Source organism: Furipterus horrens, unplaced genomic scaffold, assembly GCF_987537825.1.
Source record: "Furipterus horrens unplaced genomic scaffold, mFurHor1.1.pri manual_scaffold_2, whole genome shotgun sequence".
NCBI lineage: Eukaryota > Metazoa > Chordata > Mammalia > Chiroptera > Furipteridae > Furipterus > Furipterus horrens.
The window spans coordinates 175,481,351-175,500,494 of NW_028327172.1; the positions used below are offsets into that span (position 1 = coordinate 175,481,351).

Below are 19,144 nucleotides of genomic sequence, written 5' to 3' on the forward strand. Positions count from 1 at the left end.
CATTCTTCTTCCCTATAGCAAGTTTCAGCCTTGGCTCAGACTTCAGCATCATTTGTATAACATTCCCTCCCTATTCTTGTATTTGTATTTTTAGCCCTAACAAAACACATAGCAGATGCTCCTCTAAACTTTATGACCTTGCTTTCTAAAGTGATATCATGCTTTTTAATAATTCCAAATGTTTTTAAATTAAACATACTCTTTCTCCTGCCGGACAGTGATGGAGAAGTTTCTGCTGTCACTACCAGGCCTCAGGATCATATTTCCCAATGAAGGATTCTTTTCAAGCATCTCAATTGCTTCTTTCCGAGACACTTTATAAAAACATCTACAGTGGTGAAATAAAAAACATTAAAAAAAACAGAAGTATCATTACTTGAAAAAAGGCTACTAGAAAAACTTTAAGAACTGCAGTTATAAACTTTTCTTAAAAGTCTCAGCTTTGTTTTTGTAATTACAATGATATAATTACTGTTATTATGAGCCTGTGGCACTGTATGTGTATGCTTAAGGCCCTCCTTCCCTTATCCTTCCAAAGCCTCTTTCTCTAACCAAAGGGAACTTGAAAACTTATCTACTGATCAGTATATAATCACCATTACTACTTGAAAATCTTAGACAAGCATTAACAATGTCTCTCCAGTCCCAGTTTATAATAATAGGCTCTTAAATAAGTAACATTTATTAGTGGTTTCTTTCCAGAAATACAAAATCTCTCTATACATGCTTCTCTTGTAAGATCTCTATTTTAAATAACTCATATTTAAGGATATGTATTAACTCACTCCTTTTGGTATAATACTGCTTTCTTATGACATTGGTGGTGCTTTTACGTGTAAGTCACAGAAAAATATCTGGCAGAATATGTAAAATACACCAAAACGTTAACAGCAAATATCTTGGAATTGTGGAACAAGGAAGGATTTTAGTCTTTTTATTTATGTGTAAAAACATACATATTTTTATTGTGAACAGTTATTGTTGTCTTTTTTTAACTGAAATCTAGGTATGTACCATGCCTGGGGATCAAACCATAAACTTTTGGTGTATGGAATGATGCTCCAACCAACTGAGCTGCCCAGCCAGGGCTGTGACTTTTAACCTATCAGTCATTAGTTGTTATTGGTTAAGATAAAAGCTATGGTGAGAAGGCTTTAGTGATTATAGTAAAGAAAGAACTTGAATCATAACCTGATGTCAAAGGTGGTACTAGACAAGTTTCACTGATGAGAATTTGCCCAAGATTCTAGGAGGAAAGTGTTCACAATCTTAGTGACACTTTTTAACAATATAACAGTAATGTGTGTGTGTGTGTGTAGGATATTATTGAATTCAGAATTCAACATGTTCTTAATTTTTCCAATAACACCTTACACACTTTACACAGGACCTTCCTCTGAGTACAAGCTCAATGACTACTCACTGATGGACTGAACAATTAGATAGACCATTCAGTTACTTTTTGTTCTTTGGTATATTTTTCTGCTAGAAAATCGGTCAAAGAGTTACAAGGTGGAAAATATATCATTTCCTTCCTTCCCCATAGCAGTTTTTATTTAGGTTTAAACTTTGGAAAGAATATCTTTTTGGCCTAAAAGTGTGGGTGGAAGGGGATTTCCTGTGTGGTAAGATACTTGGTTCAAATCTGCATTTTGCATTTTGTTGATGACACAGAAGAGGAAATGTGGCACGTACTCAGAAGTATGTTGTTGATCCACAAGACAGCTTTTTGTGCCTGGTTTAATGAGGTAAATGATTAAATCTCCTTGATATATAGAAATTAATGGTACAATCTAATAAATAAACTGGAGTTGACGGGGCACTTACGCTGGCATAGGGTTCAGTACATCCACATAATCTTCACTTGGTTCCCTCTCTTTTTCCAGAGATGAGCTCGGGACCTGCTCTGTCTCAATCCTCCTTTTCTTTTCTCTCGCTAAGACTTCATGCAGTCTAATTACTTGTCCAGGCAGAAGTGACATATGTTCGGGAACTGACAGCTAAAACCAATTAAAAAGGCGAGCAAGAAAGACAGCAAAATAACCAACCGACTCTTAGCAAAGTGAGCCTGTCCTGGTCCTAAGGACATTCAGTTACCTGACAGAGATGGGTGGGTAGAATCATGAACAGACAACCTTGGTGTAGGGGTAGGTGTCCTAGAACAGCCTCTAAGCCAATTAGAACCTGCACAGGGTGCCTGATCTTCTTCCAAGAATTGTGCCTTTTTGTCTGGCCCCAAAGCAAAGTACACCCACCTCGCACTACAGACTAATTCAAGTAACAACACATCTCTCACGTTTTCATTCTGAGTTTACTAGTTCTCACTGCCAGGGAAGTCCAAGAGCACCTGCAAAGTGCATAGCGCTCCCACAGGTAACCTAGAATGATCTCCACCGACCATACGGTGACAGACATGGGGTTGGGACGGCACTGTTCATTAGATGACTGAGGATCAGCCATCAGAGGTCTATATTTTGGTGTGCTTGTGTGTATATTTCAAAGTTTTATTCACACATTAGGATTATGATTTTGCTCTACTTACTACTGTTTTTTTAGCCTTTTCTGGAAATATATTTTAGATTGAGTAACCTATATCTTCCTAATCTATATTTACACTCCTGATATAGACCATATGATGGCCCAATATGTGCTCTTGACAGGTATAATTTGAATGGTAGAACACATTTTATGTCACACTACCTAGGCTATATTTTAAGGGGGACATATCTCTAATTAACATCTTGATCTGCAGAATGGGATATATGCTTTCCAGGGGATGTATAATAAAGTCCATTGGGAAGAAAACACTAGAACTTTGTTTTCTATGTACTTATTATCTAAGTCATATTACTGTTTTATTTCAAAACATGCATGTACATGTATGTATAATTTGAAATAAAAAATTAATAATAAGGGTACACAATCAAAAAGTTTAGAGACTATTATTCTGGATAACTAAGTTAGTTAATAATCAGTAAGTCTATTTTCTTATATACCAATCCAGAAAAGAAATAGAATGAAGAAAAACTAATGAAACAGTTACTGATTATTAATTACTCATTACCAAGAATTGTGTTATTGCAAACTCTCACAACAATGCTTCAATAGATATCCTACTTTACAAAAAAAAAAAAAAAAGAAACAGAAAAAAAAAAGAAAACAGGCTCAGAAATATTAAATAACTGTCCAGGGTCACATAGCTAGTAAGTTGTAAAACTAAGACTCAAACTCCATTCTCTTTAATTCAAAAGCAATGTCTCACCCTAACTGGGGTGTATTAGTGGGTTGGGTCTTGTCCTACAAACTGGAAGGTCAGATTGCCAGGTTGATTCCCGGTCAAGGTACATGCCTGGGTTGCTGACCACGTCACCCTTTGGGGGTGTGCAAGAGACAGCCAGTGGATGTTTCTCTCGCACATTGATGTTTCTCTCCCTCTCTATCTCCCTCCTTTCCCCTCTCTCTAAAAATAAATAAAATCTTAAAAGAAAAAAAAAGCAGCGTCTCAGCTCTTTCAATGACAGTCTGTCTTTGTCAAACTTCTGTTAAAGTTCTCCTAACAATAGCACAGAGTGATCTGGGATCATTGTGCAAAAACAACATTTATAGAGCACAAACTTTAAGTCAACTTGTCTTCTTTGAAAATTCACATAAATTTTATATTCTGTAATATACCTATGTACATTTTAATTTAAAAATAATGTTTTATCCTTTCCTCAAGGAAAAATTTGGAAACAAGATTTTGGGGCCAGAACATCAAGTATAATTAGTGTACCAGAAAGATGCACTGCAAAGTTTTTCCAGTGGTTTTAGTGTCCTCTTTGACACCTACTCAGATTCCATTAGGATACTTGTTCCCCAGCGTAAGAAATGCCTTCGCACAAAACGCTGCCTTTGCACAACCGATAAAAAGAACGCAATTCTTCAAAGAGTTTCTTCTTCCCCCCAAGTCAACATGTCTTTAACCTCTTTACTTGGTCTTTTTAATCTGCCTATGACTTAACCCACATGGATGAGCCTCCAACTTTTACATGTTAATGATTAAAATAAAAAACAACATCCATCGTCTCTGTAAAGTGCAGTGCTTATTTCATGGGACTGCAAAGCCTTTACTTAAGAACTTTGGAAAGAGTCTGTATTTAACATACCCTAATAAACACAGACAATTTTCTTATCTTCTAAAAGTATTAAGAGAACAGGATGCTGCTTTGGGGGGTGATTATCAAAATACCTCATGTTTGTAAGACAGTTGTTACAGTGGCTTTATTTAAAATAATTGTAGTTATCTTGCTACAACAGTAAACCATAGCAGTAGATCTTATCATTGATCTCAGATAAGAAGCCACAGAGCTAAACAGATAAGCATCCCTTTGTCTTAAGATTCACTAAACAAACATTTTAAAGTGAGTTTTATTTTGATGGTCCCTCCATGTTATATTGTCTATGTTATTCATAAAATCCATCTCAGTTAGCATGTTATAAATATATATTAAATGAATCAGTATGGATTTGGAAAGTATTTTAGACAATGCTATGTAAGCTAAAGTATCAACTATACAAAGACCACTTGTCAAAAGAATGAGACCAAAAAGTAAATTTCCCTGACCACCTGTTATTTGATAGCTACTACAATGTTTATTTTCTTCATAGCAATCATCACAATTTTAAATTATCTTTTTGTTTTCTTGTTTATTTTATTTCTCCCTCTCCATCTATCTGACAAAAGTAGAAATTTCACAAGTAAATCTAAAGCTTTATATCTTTCTTTTTCAGTTTATTATACTTCAACCCCTTCTACTATGCATGGTTCTTAGTAAATGTTCAGTAAATATTTGTTGAATGAATGAATGAATCAATCAAAAGTAAAGTCCTTCCTACCTCTGTTACTGTAAGAATGAAGCCTCTCCATTCTTCCCCACTTTCTGTGTTCTCTGTCTAAAGATGAAGACAAAAACGCATAAAGACAAAGAAGAAAAAACATAAATGATTATGAACATTAATACTTTTATTAACTTCAAATAACTTCCAAATTTCATGATTGTTTAAAAAAACTTAATATGTGTATCTCATCAAAAATCAGCAAGATCAACAAAAAGGCATATTCTTCTATTGAAGTACACTGTTTTAAAAAGTCAGCTATTGACTTTTAAAACCACTTAGAATTAGTTGAATGGAAGAAACAATTCATTTTTCTTTTTGCTTAGAACTATTAATGTGTATTTGTTATGAAATATTTTAAAATTGCTTTCTTTTGTCAGCAGTATATACTTTGAATCCGTTTGCTTAGCAAACGAGTAAAATTGTACAAATTTACTTAACTCAAAAAAATGTAAATGCTAGCACACTTATTTCTGCAATGTGTCAATTTATGGCTGATCCCCAATTGATATTCAGCATCGGCTGGCTTTAAATTTGGGGCAACTAGGTGGAACCTATGTAGTTAGTCCTTAGAAACTTAGAATTGTTAGCTCTAAAATCTATTAATGTGGTCAAATCCATTAAGTGCTTATAAGTAGCAGCTGCTATTCTATTCACATGTATTATCTGATTTAATCTTCATGGCAACTTGGCAAAAGGTACTATCTTTTTTTTTACAGATTTATTTATTTAACAGGTATTGAGTGCCTTTTAGTGATAGGCATTATTTTTGGTACTGGTTTACATCAGAGAACAAAAAAGTCCTTATTCTCATGGAGTTTAGGGTCTAGCAAGGAACAATAAATAATGAAAATAATAGTAAATTTTATAGTGTCAAAAGGAAATAAATGAAAAAATAAAATGTAGATCAGGGTAAGAGAGATTGAGAATGCCACAGAGGAGGAAACGGCTGTCATATTAATAAAATAGTGCAGGTAGGTTACATCTGAGCAGACTTACTACCAGCTGTAGAAACCAAGGCATAAAGAGGTTAAGAAATTTGCGTATGATCACACAGCCAAAAAGTAAAACAGCCAGAACTCAAGCTAGGCATCTGACTCCAATCCTGCCAGTGATCTTCACCACCACATCAGAATCATCTGGTGAAGAGAGCTTGTTTAAAATGTAGATTCTGGGGCCCAGGTTTATGGGATGGGGCCTGGATTTCCTAAGTACAAGTGATTCCTATTACACTAAAGCTTAATGACCAGTGCTTTTAAGGTCAACTCCAACTACGTCTTATTCGATTGCCAGTTATTCTACCTGTTACTACTGTATTTGTTGGTTGACTTTAACTGGCTCACTTTGGACACTGGAGTGTACAGTGATGAGTTTAACACAGACCTCTGCTGGTGTGGAGTTCAGAGGTTTATGATATTAACATATTTTACAAATTGTGTATATCTTACATATAGTTCTTCAAATTTTTCTAATTGTCTCAATAATGTTTTTTTAAGTCTTGGGGTTTCTGTTTGTTTGTTTTTTCCTTTTCTGATTCAGGATCTAATTCAGATCACACATTGCATTTAGTTGTCACGGTTCTATAGTTTCCATAATTGGAACACTGGTCCAGTTTTTCTTTGCCTTTTTTTACAGATAATTTTTTTAAAATATAGACTAAGTGCCTTGCAGAACGTCTCTCAATTTGTGAAATATGGTTCTGTCTAATTCAGTGGTTCCAAACATGTATTATGTTGGACATGTCTCAGGATCATCTGGGAGCTTGGTAAATGCCAAGTTCTTGAAAACTAATTCAAGGACAACTTTTAAAAACACCAGGTGGGATCTCTGACTTTGTCACAGGACAGAGTATATGGTTTCAGTGTGCCTGTATACTAAACAAGTGAACATGCCCTTTTAAATCCCTATTTCAAAAACCTTAGTGCTTGGCAAAAGGGAAGACACATTAACAAAGTATAGGACTTGGCACTCCTCCTATAATTTCTCTTTACCTCAGCTTCTAGGCTGTGAAGAGGTGAATGCTATTTATAACTTTGTTTCACACTAATTGCTTCTCCTCACTTACCTTCAGTTGCACTTCTTCTTTTGGCAAAACAAGGGTGAATTTTGCACAACTGTTGCTAGTTGCATTTTGCTCAGTAAGGCATGTGAGGTCTATTATCTCTAACTTGTCAACATACTGCAAAGATAAAGGGAAACCTTGTTAAATCATTTCATGGGTAACATACATTAATTTTAGTAGGAAGGAAAGTAAATAATATCTTCCTTTCAACTGATTAATACTTTGCACGATATCCTGGTTTTCATTGTGCCATCTCTTCCCAACCCAGAGGGTATTTGGAAATAATTATGTGGTGGTGTGCTGGAGCTGGATCATACAGGTTTGCAAACGCTGATTTGTTAACTTATCAGAAATTTTGCTAGCTGGTTGTTAACACAGCCTTTATTAAAAGTTAAGTTATATAAACAGATAAGTAAATTAATTAAAAACAAAGGTAATTGACATTTAAAATGTATTATTTTCTAATTATATCACCACATAATATTCTCTATGCTCTTAAAGTTATTTACATCTTCATTTCCATGTGGTGGAAATGCTATATCACGCTGTGTTCCTGTGCCTTTCTTCCAACTTCCTTGTTCAGAGAGGTCACATGATAGGTTGAAATCAGCCATGGTGGGAGTATTTACACCATGGAAATTGACAAACCTTACAAATTAGGGTATGATTTATTGTTTTGTTAATTGTCCCAGAGGTCAGCATTTTTTTTTCTGCAAAAGCCACATAGTAAATGATTTAGGCTTTGTGGACCACATACAGTCTCTGTTGCAAGTTCTTCTTTTTTTAACGACACTGTAGAAGTGTAAAAACATTCTTAGCTCATAGAGTATACAAAATTGGGCCACAGTCTAGGTTTGGCTCAAGGGCTATAGTTTGCTAGCTTCTGGTCTAGACCTACATAAGTGAAGGAGAAAATGCTAACAATGCAGATGAACCTTTAAAGTTTGTTGTGTCTGAAACTTTTTTATTTTGAACAGAACAAAAAATTGAAAAGATATTGTTCTATAATGCAAAAACTGTTATTCAGTAAAGAAGTTGCTCATGTCATTGAAAAATAGGTGAAGTTCTGACATTAATTGTTGTTTCACTTTCCTCTTACTCATTAATGTAAACAAAAATATTAGCCAACATTTATGTCAACTATCATAATTAATGATAATAAATTTATTAGGAAAGCTAAGTGTTGGAAACAACCTGATTGCCCATCTGTAGATGAGTGGATAAAAAAACTGTGGTACATTTACACAAAGGAATACTATGTAGCAGAAAGAAAGAAGGAACTCCTGCCATTTGCAACAACATGGATGGAACTAGAGAGAATTATGCTTAGTGAAATAAGCCAGGCAAAGAAAGAAAAATACCATATGATATCACCTAATACAGGAAACTAAAGAGCAACATAAACAAATGAACTAAATAGGACAAGGAGCAGAATAACAGTCAATAGGGGGGAGGCGGGAGGGAGAGAAGGGGGATAAGTAAGGGAAGGGTTTAGTCAAAGAATGTGTATAAATGACTCATGGACATGGACAACAGGGAGGGATATGATTGTAGGAGAAGGGGTGGGCTGGGTGGGGGGGAGCAATGGGGAAAAAATGGGACAACTGTAATTGAAAAACCAAAAATAAAAAATTAAAATAAATAAATAAATAAATAAATTTATTAGGAAAACAGCAGATTGGAAAACAATTCTATATGTCATATCATAATTGAATTGCAAAATCAACAAAAACATTCTATGAGAATCAATTGCCTATATGAAAATTACAATAAATAGTATTGTGTATTTTAAGTGTGTGCTACACATTGTTTATGTAAGTAATACTTATAATAAATTTATGTACATATATTCATACATATTTTTTTCCAGAAAGCACTATTCAACATTTACCACATACTGCTGATTATGAGGACCCTATTAAGAAATTCTATCTTATCCCAGTACAATAAAAATAAGTCTTCTGAGCAATTAGTCTACATAGACTGGTTTGTATATAAGTGGCGAGACTTGCTCTCTAGTATTAGATAGATTAGGACCACCTGTAGTAAGGATAGTAGGGTTCTTATGGTATAATTCTTTGCTAAATTAGACTCATTCTTGACTTCTTTTTATCCCCTATTATTTTTCTGTCTCACTTTGCTATATTGTATTATTTTGCTGAATAAATTCGGGCATAAAAATAGTAAATAAAATTTTCCAGAGCTATTTCTGTATTGGTTAGATTGAGGGTAAGTTTGGGTTGGTCTTTCTTTTCAGTGAACAAAGAGACATTAAACAAAGAACTCTAAGGGAAGGAGGAATTTAAAATTACACAAGAATCTTTATCTGATGCATTGTCTAGATCAAGGCCAGTGAATTTTGCTGAGACATAAGGAAGAAACAAAGGAAGAAGTGGCCCAGTTAGATAAAGTGCCCTAAACTGATCTATTGATTTAAAAAAAGGAAGTCATCTCTTTTTGTTTTTAATTGTAGTGTTGAAAGAGCCTTCAAAGTCATCTGTCTAACCCAGATGCCATCTGATGCCTGAATCTCCTCCAAGCTATCTTTCCATGTAGTTGTCCCCCTATGTTTGAACATCTCAAACAACATGGACCTAATGCCTCCTATCCAGCTTTGCCTGCTAGGTGGTCAACCCCCTCTACCCCTCTTGTATTAAGCTATAGTTTTCCTTTAGGCAATTTTTATCCATTGGCCCTAGTACCTTTTCTCTGGAATAACACTAAATGAGTTTGGTGACTCGCATGATCTACCAGCCTTGAAAATATTTAAATGAAGCTTTAAATTCTTCCCTATTCTAGGCAAAATATCTACAGTTCTCATCTATTCTATTTCTGTGCTTTCTCCTGTTACTATCACCCAAAAAATTTCCCCAAAATGCTGCATCCTCTTTTAATATAATTGGTAGGTGGGCAATTCTGCACCATTTTATTTTAACAGTCCCTTCATCACTTTTAGTAGTTAAGAATTATCACTCTGAAGCAAGACTTGGGATGTACCTCTTTCATAAGCTGTCTGAACTTGTACAAGTTCATAACCTTTAGACTTGACTACTCTCTCTGATCTGTAAAGTGAGGGTTAAAATAGTACCTTGTTTGCAGAGTTGTTGTGAAAGTTAAATGAGAAAATGCACATAAAATGCATGAATGCTTACTCTGCCTTATGTTTATTATCTCATTTAATCCTTTTGACAACCTTATGAGATAGGTTTTTTTTTTTTTTCATTCTAATTTTAGAGATTTGAAACTGAGTGTGTTGGAGATCTTTTACTTGGTCCTCTAGATTCACTCTTATCTCTTCCCCACCCAACCCTGTGCACCAGGATAGGGACATATATGGACAACATTAGGGCTACCTTTATCCTCTGCCTTCCTGCTGGCTTGGACTGCTGGTAACACGGGCAACAGGTAAATGAATGAGGAGAGTAAAGTCAGATATTTATTATCCTTTGCAATTGCTTCCTCAGTCAAAGATCATACTCCTCTCAAAGCAGTCATCTTCATACAAATCTCCCCACTATTCTCTCACTCTTTCCTTTACTATTAGGTGTGGTAATGGGGCACTGTAACTAGCCTCAGGGTGCTGTGCTATATTTGTAGTTTTCCTGCATCCTGTCCACAGCTTTGAGTATTGCATCTTCAGATTGCCCAATTTGAGATGTCAACTGTTTTCTACCAGTTCCCAATCTGATACACTGAGATAAAGAGAGATTGGGTAAATAGCCCAAGATACCAAGCTGGCAGAAGGAACAGTGGCAGGACCAGGATAAAAACCCAGGTAGTCTACCTGAAGACCAGGTTCTCAGTCACTAAGCTGTACTGCCTCTTGCAGTGAGGAATAACCATTAACTCTCTCACAATGAATATTACACAGGGTTATGAGGGTCTTTACATTTTTACTGACATGAGTGGGAAATTGGAAGGCACAACAGAGAAATTAGTTATGTTAACATGTATTAGAGTTTTCAAAAACACCATATAAATCTTGTCTATCCAGAACTCTGATGAAAGATAACCATTTTTTTTTTTTTTTGTCTTCTTTTGTTGTTTTTAAAAATGATTTCTGGTTAGCCCTGGCTTGTGTGGCTCAGTGGATTGAGCACTAGCCTGCAAACCAAAGGGTTGCTGGTTTGATTCCTGGTCAGGGTACATGCTTGGTTTGTGGTCCAGGTCCCAAGCTGGGGGTGTGTGAGGGGCAACTGGTTGATGTCTCTCTCACATAACCATGTTTCTCTCCCTCTCTTTTTCCCTCCCTTCCCATCTCTCTAAAAATAAATTAATTAAATGTTTAAAAATAAAATAAAATGACTTCTGGTTAGTTTACCACTAATGGGGCTTATATGCCTGCAAGATGGAATACAGGCTCTTTTTTTCAGTTTCTTTTATAAGATCTGAATATGTAATAACAATGTTCTAAGGAATGTGGGCTACTATGTCCATGGTCCAAGATGTTTTTATTTAAACAAGTTACTAGCTTAGCATTTCAAGGTAGGCAGACCTTGGACACTAAAATACTGAATTTTATTTGTGGGAAAAAAGGAAATACACAATCACTTTTCATTTTTGTGTGTGTGTGAAAAAATTAAAATACAAGTCAGTTACTTGAAACTAATATAAATAAATAAGCATCAGAATCTCTTCACTGTTTTTGTCATGCTTGAGCTCTTAGCAGTCCTGTTTGGTGGGGAATGCTTTTGTCTTTCCAGAAAAAAATAAATGGTGACATATTGTATGTTATGAGGCTTCCAGGATCATCTAGCTCCTTGCAGATTATAACTGCATGTGACAAAAAGATGAAAAGGGGGAGAATTAAGGGTATCACAATTAGGCAATTATGTCCATATATAAAGCTAAAATTTTCACTTTTTAACCAAATTTTTATTATCAGGATCAGAAAGAAGAGAATGCAAAGTATAAAGTATGAGATAGTACCTTCTTTTGAGTTTCCCAGAAATTTTTATTACTATGGGTTTTATAATTGATACTATCACAGATAATATTCTTATTTGAATTGGTTTTACTAGAACATTTTTATTCTTGGAACACAGAAAATCCCAAATGAATAATAAACTATCTGACAAGTGTATATTTGGAAAAAATTGAATTAGTTGAACATGTTTAATTACTTACTATTGTACTTTTTTTGTCATTATAAAAGAAAAGTGTGGTTCCTCTCAACTCTGTCCAATAATGTTTATATTCCTGTGGGAAAGAAACCATAAGCATCAGTGTAATATTCACTATCTTTCTATTGATATTTTACTTTGTGAGTTTCTTAGTTGCTGCCAGATATAAGATTCTTCTTTATCCTGAGATACATCACATAATATTTATGGCTTTATTTTACATTTAAAACTTAATTAAATTCTTCACAAATTTATTTTAGTATAAAATGTGAGGTAAGAATGTAATTTGATCTGTGTTTAAATAGATGATTTACCAAAATTTTCCTCATTGATTTAAGACATTTGACTTTTTATACAGTTTCCATGGAAGCTTGCACCTCTAAGAGGGGCCATTTAAGAGACCAGGATAGGACACAGGACAAACATTGAATATCTACCTTCCAGAACATTTAAAAGGATTGAATAAATTAATACAGGTAAAGCACATAGCATAGCACATGACTCAGAGTTTGCGCTCAATAAGTAGTATATTTTTACATAGATTGAGGAAATGTGAACAATTGATAATGATAAAAATAACAACACAATCAAAGCTGAACTTTGAAGTCCACATTTTATTCATGTGGTGAACATTCCATGAATAATATAGTCACATTGTTACAGGTTTTATAGAAATACAACTTTTTAAGTTTAAAAAATGTAAATAACCTAGTCAGACTTTCATTTCACTCAAGTGAAAGTTTATTTAAACAAGGTTAACTTACAGTCTATGAAGAATGGCAAGGGGTGGGGGGGTTAAGGAATAAACTCCTTCCACATCTAAGGACTCACCTTCATACCCAGCTCTTTCCAAAAGTATATTTTAAAATTTTCTAGTCAGTTTCATGGACATGTTAATCATTCCTTCCTTTAGGGTTTAATACGCTGATTTTTGTAACATAGTAGATTATCTGAATTTATATTGAGGATTAAGGTAAGAAAACCACATGAAGAAATTTTTTCATTTGCTTATAAATATGAAGACACATTTATATATTATGGTATTTTGTGTCTCTTTAATATTGACATATCATTTAAACCTTTTTTGACCAGCAAAATGTTTGTCATCTCTTCAGGATTTATATACTTATTTTCTCAAATATTGGGAACTCTATAACCCATTGCTTTTATTTGCCTTGGCTCCCAGGAAGCTCAAGATTATATTCATTCTGAATTATAACAACAATCTTTCTCATATTCTTAGTAGAACTATTTTCTCCCTTTGTCTTCATGGCTGATAAGGTGCTATATTAGTCAGCTTTTGCTGTGTAACAAGCTACACTAAAACTTGGTGAATTAAAAACAGAGAATAGTCTACAGTGGCCATGCTTACTTGCCTGGGGTCTTAGCTGTGAATGCAGAATGATTGAGAGTGGTATAATCAGAAGTATATTTGGGTTTTGTTGCCCAGTTCCTGAAATAGAGATTCTAAGCCCTGAATGACAGGAGTGTTTTTGTTACTCATAATGAGCCCCTTCACATCATACCTGAATTTATATCAATTAACCCATGGAGAGCTTCAGGATGGGTCCAGTTCCTAAAAGAGCACATGATTAGAGGGTTGGAACTTTCATCCTCACTTACTGACCTCTAAGAAGGGGTGGAGGATGAGTGGGCCTGGAGATTAAACTTTATAAAAACTCTTGAACAATGATGGCTTCACAGTACTAGTCAGTGGGGTCAGTAGATGTCTTTGAGTGAGCATGTGTACTGTGTGGCCATTACACTCAAAATGGCTGAGCGAGTAGAGCAACAAATCTGTATCAAAGTTTGCATTAGGCTTGAACATTCCTCTGCGGAAACTGTTTGGATGATTCAAAAGGCTATACCTATCAGCAACTGCTGATTGGCAACTTCATCAAGACAATGTGCCCATTCATGCATTACTTCTCATGCAGAGCTTTTTGTGAAACATCAAATCGCCCAGGTGACTCAGCCCCCAAATGCCAAGATTTGGCGCCCTGAGACTTCTGGCTTTTCCCAAAACCTTGGAGAGGGAAAAGATTTCAGACTATCACTGAGATTCAGGAAAATATGACAGTGCAGATGATGGCGATTGAGAAAACTGTCTGAGGTCCCCAGGTGCCTACTTTGAAGGGGACCAAAGTGTCATTTTCCTATATACAATGTTTCTTGTATCTTGTATGTTCTTCATTAAATGTCTCTATTTTTTCTATTATGTGGCTGGATACTTTCTGGACAGACCTCTGTATACCACTTGATCTGGCTTTTTATTTATTTCCCTTATCAGTAAATGTAAGGAAACTGTCTTCTTGAGTTTTGTGAGCCATTCTAATAAATTTTCAAATCTTAGGAGGAGGTGATGGGAACCCCTGCCTTATAGCCAGTCAGTTAGAAGTATGGGAGGCCAGGGACTTGCTACTGCTGACTGAAGTTGGTGTGAGGCGATCTTGTGGGACTGAGCCCTCAATTAAGCTGTGGATTCTGCACTAAATCTGGGTAAGGTAGTGAGTTTCAGAATTGAACTGAATTGTTTAACAGGTTGGTGTCCAGAGAATCAGAGATATGGCTGTTGGCACTGGGGGACACCCCACTGAGACAACTGGAGTCTCCCTCTCCACTGCTTCATTCTCCAGAGAGCTTAGACTTTGTCCACATGCTGGCTTGTCCCCAGGAGCAAGAGAGAGCAAAACCCAGCGTGTGAGTACTTCCTAATCCTCTACCTTTGTCACTTTTACCAAAGCTTAGTCCAGGCCTGATTCAAGCAGTAGAAAACTAAACTCAATGTCTTTATAGAAGGAGCAGAAAAGTCCCTTTCAAAAGGGAATGTGTATAGAGAGGCTTGAACAAATTGTAAGTATTACTGCAGCAATCCACCTCCGGGACAGAGTTGGAACTTAGAGCAAGGTTTATTTGTCCAAGCCCTGTGATCTTGCCACTCCATCTTACCTCCTCATTGAGAGCTGGATATCAGGTAATGTAATGAACCTGCTGATGCCTCCTGACCACAAACAAGTTACCGTAGGAAAGAATAATTCCAAAGGGCATAAGCTTAAAGGAGCAGCCAATATGTGGTCTCCAAAGAAGCAGTTATAAAACTGGGTAAAGAGATTTTTCCTCTTATCTGAAATTGAGATGCCCAATATATACCTGACACATCTCAGAGTCGAACAGTTTCATAAGGCAAGAGAACAAACTTAGTTTCAGTCCCATCAGAAATCTTTCCTTTTTTTCATATAGGTTGCAGTGCTATTGGTATTACAATCGTCTTTTACCTGGTCTCTCTGCTGCCTCCTACGACCTCTAATCTGTCTTTCACAGAGCTGCCGGAGTAGGACTGCATATCAGGTGAGTTTGGGAAGGCAGTATGCTCTGCTTAGCCCCATCCTGCCCTGTCTCAGCTCAGCCTCCCAGGAGAGAGTGGGTGTTCTGCTCTGTTCTCTGCCCTGCGGCAAAGGGCTGCAAGAGGATCAGGCTTGTGCCTTTTAAATTGAGTTAGTGACTCAAGGTAGCCCAAGGCTACCTAAATCTAGGATAAGGTGTTAGCACAGTTTGGGACTTAAAGCTAAACCACATATAGATAGGTTTTATTAATAATAAAAATGACTAATTGATCTTCATTTGTATGATTCTTGTGTTTTAATATTTAATTGTTTCAAGCTGGGAAGAGGAAAAGTCCCAACAAATGGGTAGAAAAATATACAGGTCAGGGGGAGGTGGGAATAACTCCTATTAGGGTTTCTTTTTAAATGGATGAAATTGTGGTAGAACTAGATAGTGGTGATAATTGCACACTTTTGTGAGCATATTAAAAACACTGAATTGTAATAATAATGATAATAATAATAACAATAATAACTACTGTGCTTTTTGTGTAAGAGTTCACTGCTAAAAGACCAAGAATAGAAGTAGGGAAACCAGCCTCCTCCTATTGCCTCAAGGAGTTGTTGAGGATTGAATTAAATAATGTATGTAAAGCACACAGGACCTGGGACGTAGCAAGTGTTCCATATATGTTGGCCACTAAAAAGAAAAAAAATGCATTGCTAGATTGGTGTAGCCATTATGGAAAACAGTATGGAGTTTTCTCAAAAAATTAAAAATGGATCTGCTTTATGACTCAGTGGTTGCATTTCTGGGAATTTATCTGCAGAAGCCCAAAACACTAATAGGAAAGAATATATGCACCCCTATATTCATTGCAGCATTATTTAAAGAAGCCAAGATATGGAAGCAACCCAGGTGCCCATCAATAGATGAGTGGACAAAAAACCTGTGGAACATACGTACCATGAAATATTACTCAGCCATAAAAAAGGAATGAAATCTTACCATTTGCAGTAGAACGGATGGATCTAGAGGGTATTATGCTCAGTGAAATGAGTCAGTCAGAGAAAGACAAATACCATATCATTTTACTTATATGTGGAATTTAGAGAACAAAATAAATAAACGAACAAAACTGAAACAGACTCATAGACACAGAGAGCAATCTGGGGGTTGCCAGAGGGGAGAGAGTATAGGGGGACTGGGTGAAAGAGGTGAAGGAATTAAGAAGTACAAATTGGTAGTTACTAAAGAGTCATGGGGATGTAAGTAAAGCATGGGGAATATAGTCAATGATATTGTAATAACTATGTATGGTGCCAGGTGCATACCAGACATATTTAGGGGGACACTATGTAAAGTATATGATTGTCTAACGACTAAGCTGTACGCCTGTAACCAATACAAAATAAAATTGATATTTAAAAAAAAGCATTGCCTCCTCACTCACATTATTACTTTGCATTTTTCATTATTCGTGTAATACTTTTTCCACATGGTGATTTGTATATGTGTGTGACAGAGAGTGTGGCATCTAAAAATCTAAAATAGATCTCTTTCAGTGGGATTGTGTATTAGGAGAGGAATTTTTGTAAACCAGAATAATGAAACCCATTGTCATTTTCTATATAAAATCACATTTCATATTGTATGAAACAGAGATAGAAAACTGCATTGAGAAACATGACTTTAGAACTTTGCTAATATATACTGTCTCTAAGATCAAGCAGATATTCTATTTAAAAAATCATGAGGATATCCTGTCACTGTTGAAAAAGTCTCTTGAACTTTCTCAGATTTGACTTTGAGATTAAACAATAAAGCGATTCAAATTTATCTTGGGAATTTTTTTTTTTAAATCACATTTCTCTTTTTAAGGCTTTCACATCCTGCTCTAGGGGTAGGCTTCTCAATGCCAGGGTCAAGTCAAGGTGATAGTATTCTGTAACCAGGGTTGGGGTGAGGGAGAATGGAGAAGCATCAGAATGTAGGCATACTGGTGAGAGAACTTAATGATGGGTTGTGTAGTTTTACTGACATATAGCATCTAAGATCAAGTTCAAATTCAAGACTCCTGTTCTTAGAGGAAAGAAAAGCAAGAGAAAATCCTGAAGTCAGAGTCTGCTACTATGTTCATCTTTTTAGTTAGCTTCATTAGTATTAACCTACCACCAGACAGAAAAGTTAGTCACTAGTAGCTGGTCAAGGTTTATTGATTTTCTTGTGTATGTACATGCAGATATCCATCTGTGCTCCTGAGACAAATTGCAGAGGTGTTTAGTCATGACAGAATGATATCAATTGGGTAGAGTTAACCAGAGAAAATGGGAGTTTTACTGTTAAATGAATATATAGATTCATGGAAAGAATTAAGGACATCAAATGAGGGACAAAGCAAGAGCAAAGACACTGAGTTGAGAGTAAAGGCAGCCTGGAGGAAAAATAAGATTATACATAATAGGTCCTGTGAACTCCAACCACAGCCAAAAACCTAAGAATAGATCAAACTTATATTCAGCATGTAGAGACTTGTGGGTCATGTCTTGATTTAGTTTCTGATAAGCTCTCATGAATACCAGTCTAATCTGAGCCATGTATAAATATCACTCTCAGTAATCAGCATCTCGGTATGTATATCTACAGAGGTATGTACACATTTTAAAAATTAATTTTGAAGGACACATTTTTGAATGAAATATATTTAGCACAAAGTTTCTTATTTTTTAGCAATCATTTGTGTTGAGTCACTGAAGTAAGAAAAGTGTCTGAAATGGGACTTTTGAATTTATTGCTAGCTTCATAATCATTATATAAGATTGTATTTAGAGTTTAAGGTCGCTATCTCATTTTCATGTAATTAAACAAATGTTTGAAAGTACTGAGCTTACTGTTGAGCTGAATGTGATAAAAAATCTAGTGATTGAACATCTCCAACCTTTGGAATCCACAATCAAATGGAATTAGAACATTAGTTTGAGAGGCAGCATGATGATGTCAAGTGCTTTGCAATAAAATCCAAACTAGGCTTCTTAAACGGATGAGGAACATTGACCATAACATCTGTGAGCCACAACTCATTCATCTGTGAAGGAGATAAACTAATTCTATCCAGAGGAGTTACCGTAAGGATAAGAATGACAGGACATTAAGAGCCCAGAATGATATCTGCCATCTGTCAACACCTTAAGAAAATACGCCCATTATTATATAGCCCATTTGATCACCATAGCAAACCATTCAGTTTTACAAAAGAGAAAACAGATTAAAAAACTTAAAGAAATTGTCCAAGTTGGGCTGATATTTACATCTTCTGGTTCCCCACTGGTCTTTCTTATTGATGTAACTAGTAAAAATGGGTTACAATGCAAAATCCTGTGAAGTTACTCTCTTTCCCAGGTTCCCAATAAAAAGCTCTCTTTTTCTTGTGAGAAAGCAGTGCCTTTGCTTAAGAAAGGCTGTTGTACAGTGGTCTCCAAGGTGCAGAACATAAACCCCAGAGGTGCAAGATAATCCCATGGGGAAATAAACTTCCACAAAATCTAATTACATTTTATTTATTTAATCATTCGTAATTCCTTTGTTGTATGTCTCTAGTAATTTGCTTGGAGTATTAGTACAGAAGCACAAGTATAATATATAATTTCTAAATAAATAAATAGTCTTATAGATCTGCTCAAAAATCTTGAAAGGAGTATGTTATTTTTAAATATTGGAGATTACAGCATGGAGAACTATGTGTGAGAGCACACCTGAGATA

At 35.6% G+C, this 19,144-nt stretch overlaps 1 protein-coding gene across 2 annotated transcripts in view; it reads right to left on the reverse strand.

The window, feature by feature from the left end:
• STAP1 (signal transducing adaptor family member 1) overlaps positions 1-19,144 on the reverse strand; it is a 34,711-nt gene that overhangs the window by 12,635 nt on the left and 2,932 nt on the right. Inside the window, exons 2-6 of one of the 2 annotated variants that reach the window (XM_090268148.1) lie at positions 12,065-12,136; positions 6,941-7,054; positions 4,876-4,932; positions 1,828-2,000; positions 200-328 (exon numbers count right to left, since the gene is read on the reverse strand). In XM_090268148.1, the coding sequence (XP_090124274.1) occupies positions 200-328; positions 1,828-2,000; positions 4,876-4,932; positions 6,941-7,054; positions 12,065-12,136 (545 nt within the window). The remainder of the gene's footprint in view (positions 1-199; positions 329-1,827; positions 2,001-4,875; positions 4,933-6,940; positions 7,055-12,064; positions 12,137-19,144) is intronic. The other variant, XM_090268149.1, reaches the window with a different exon arrangement.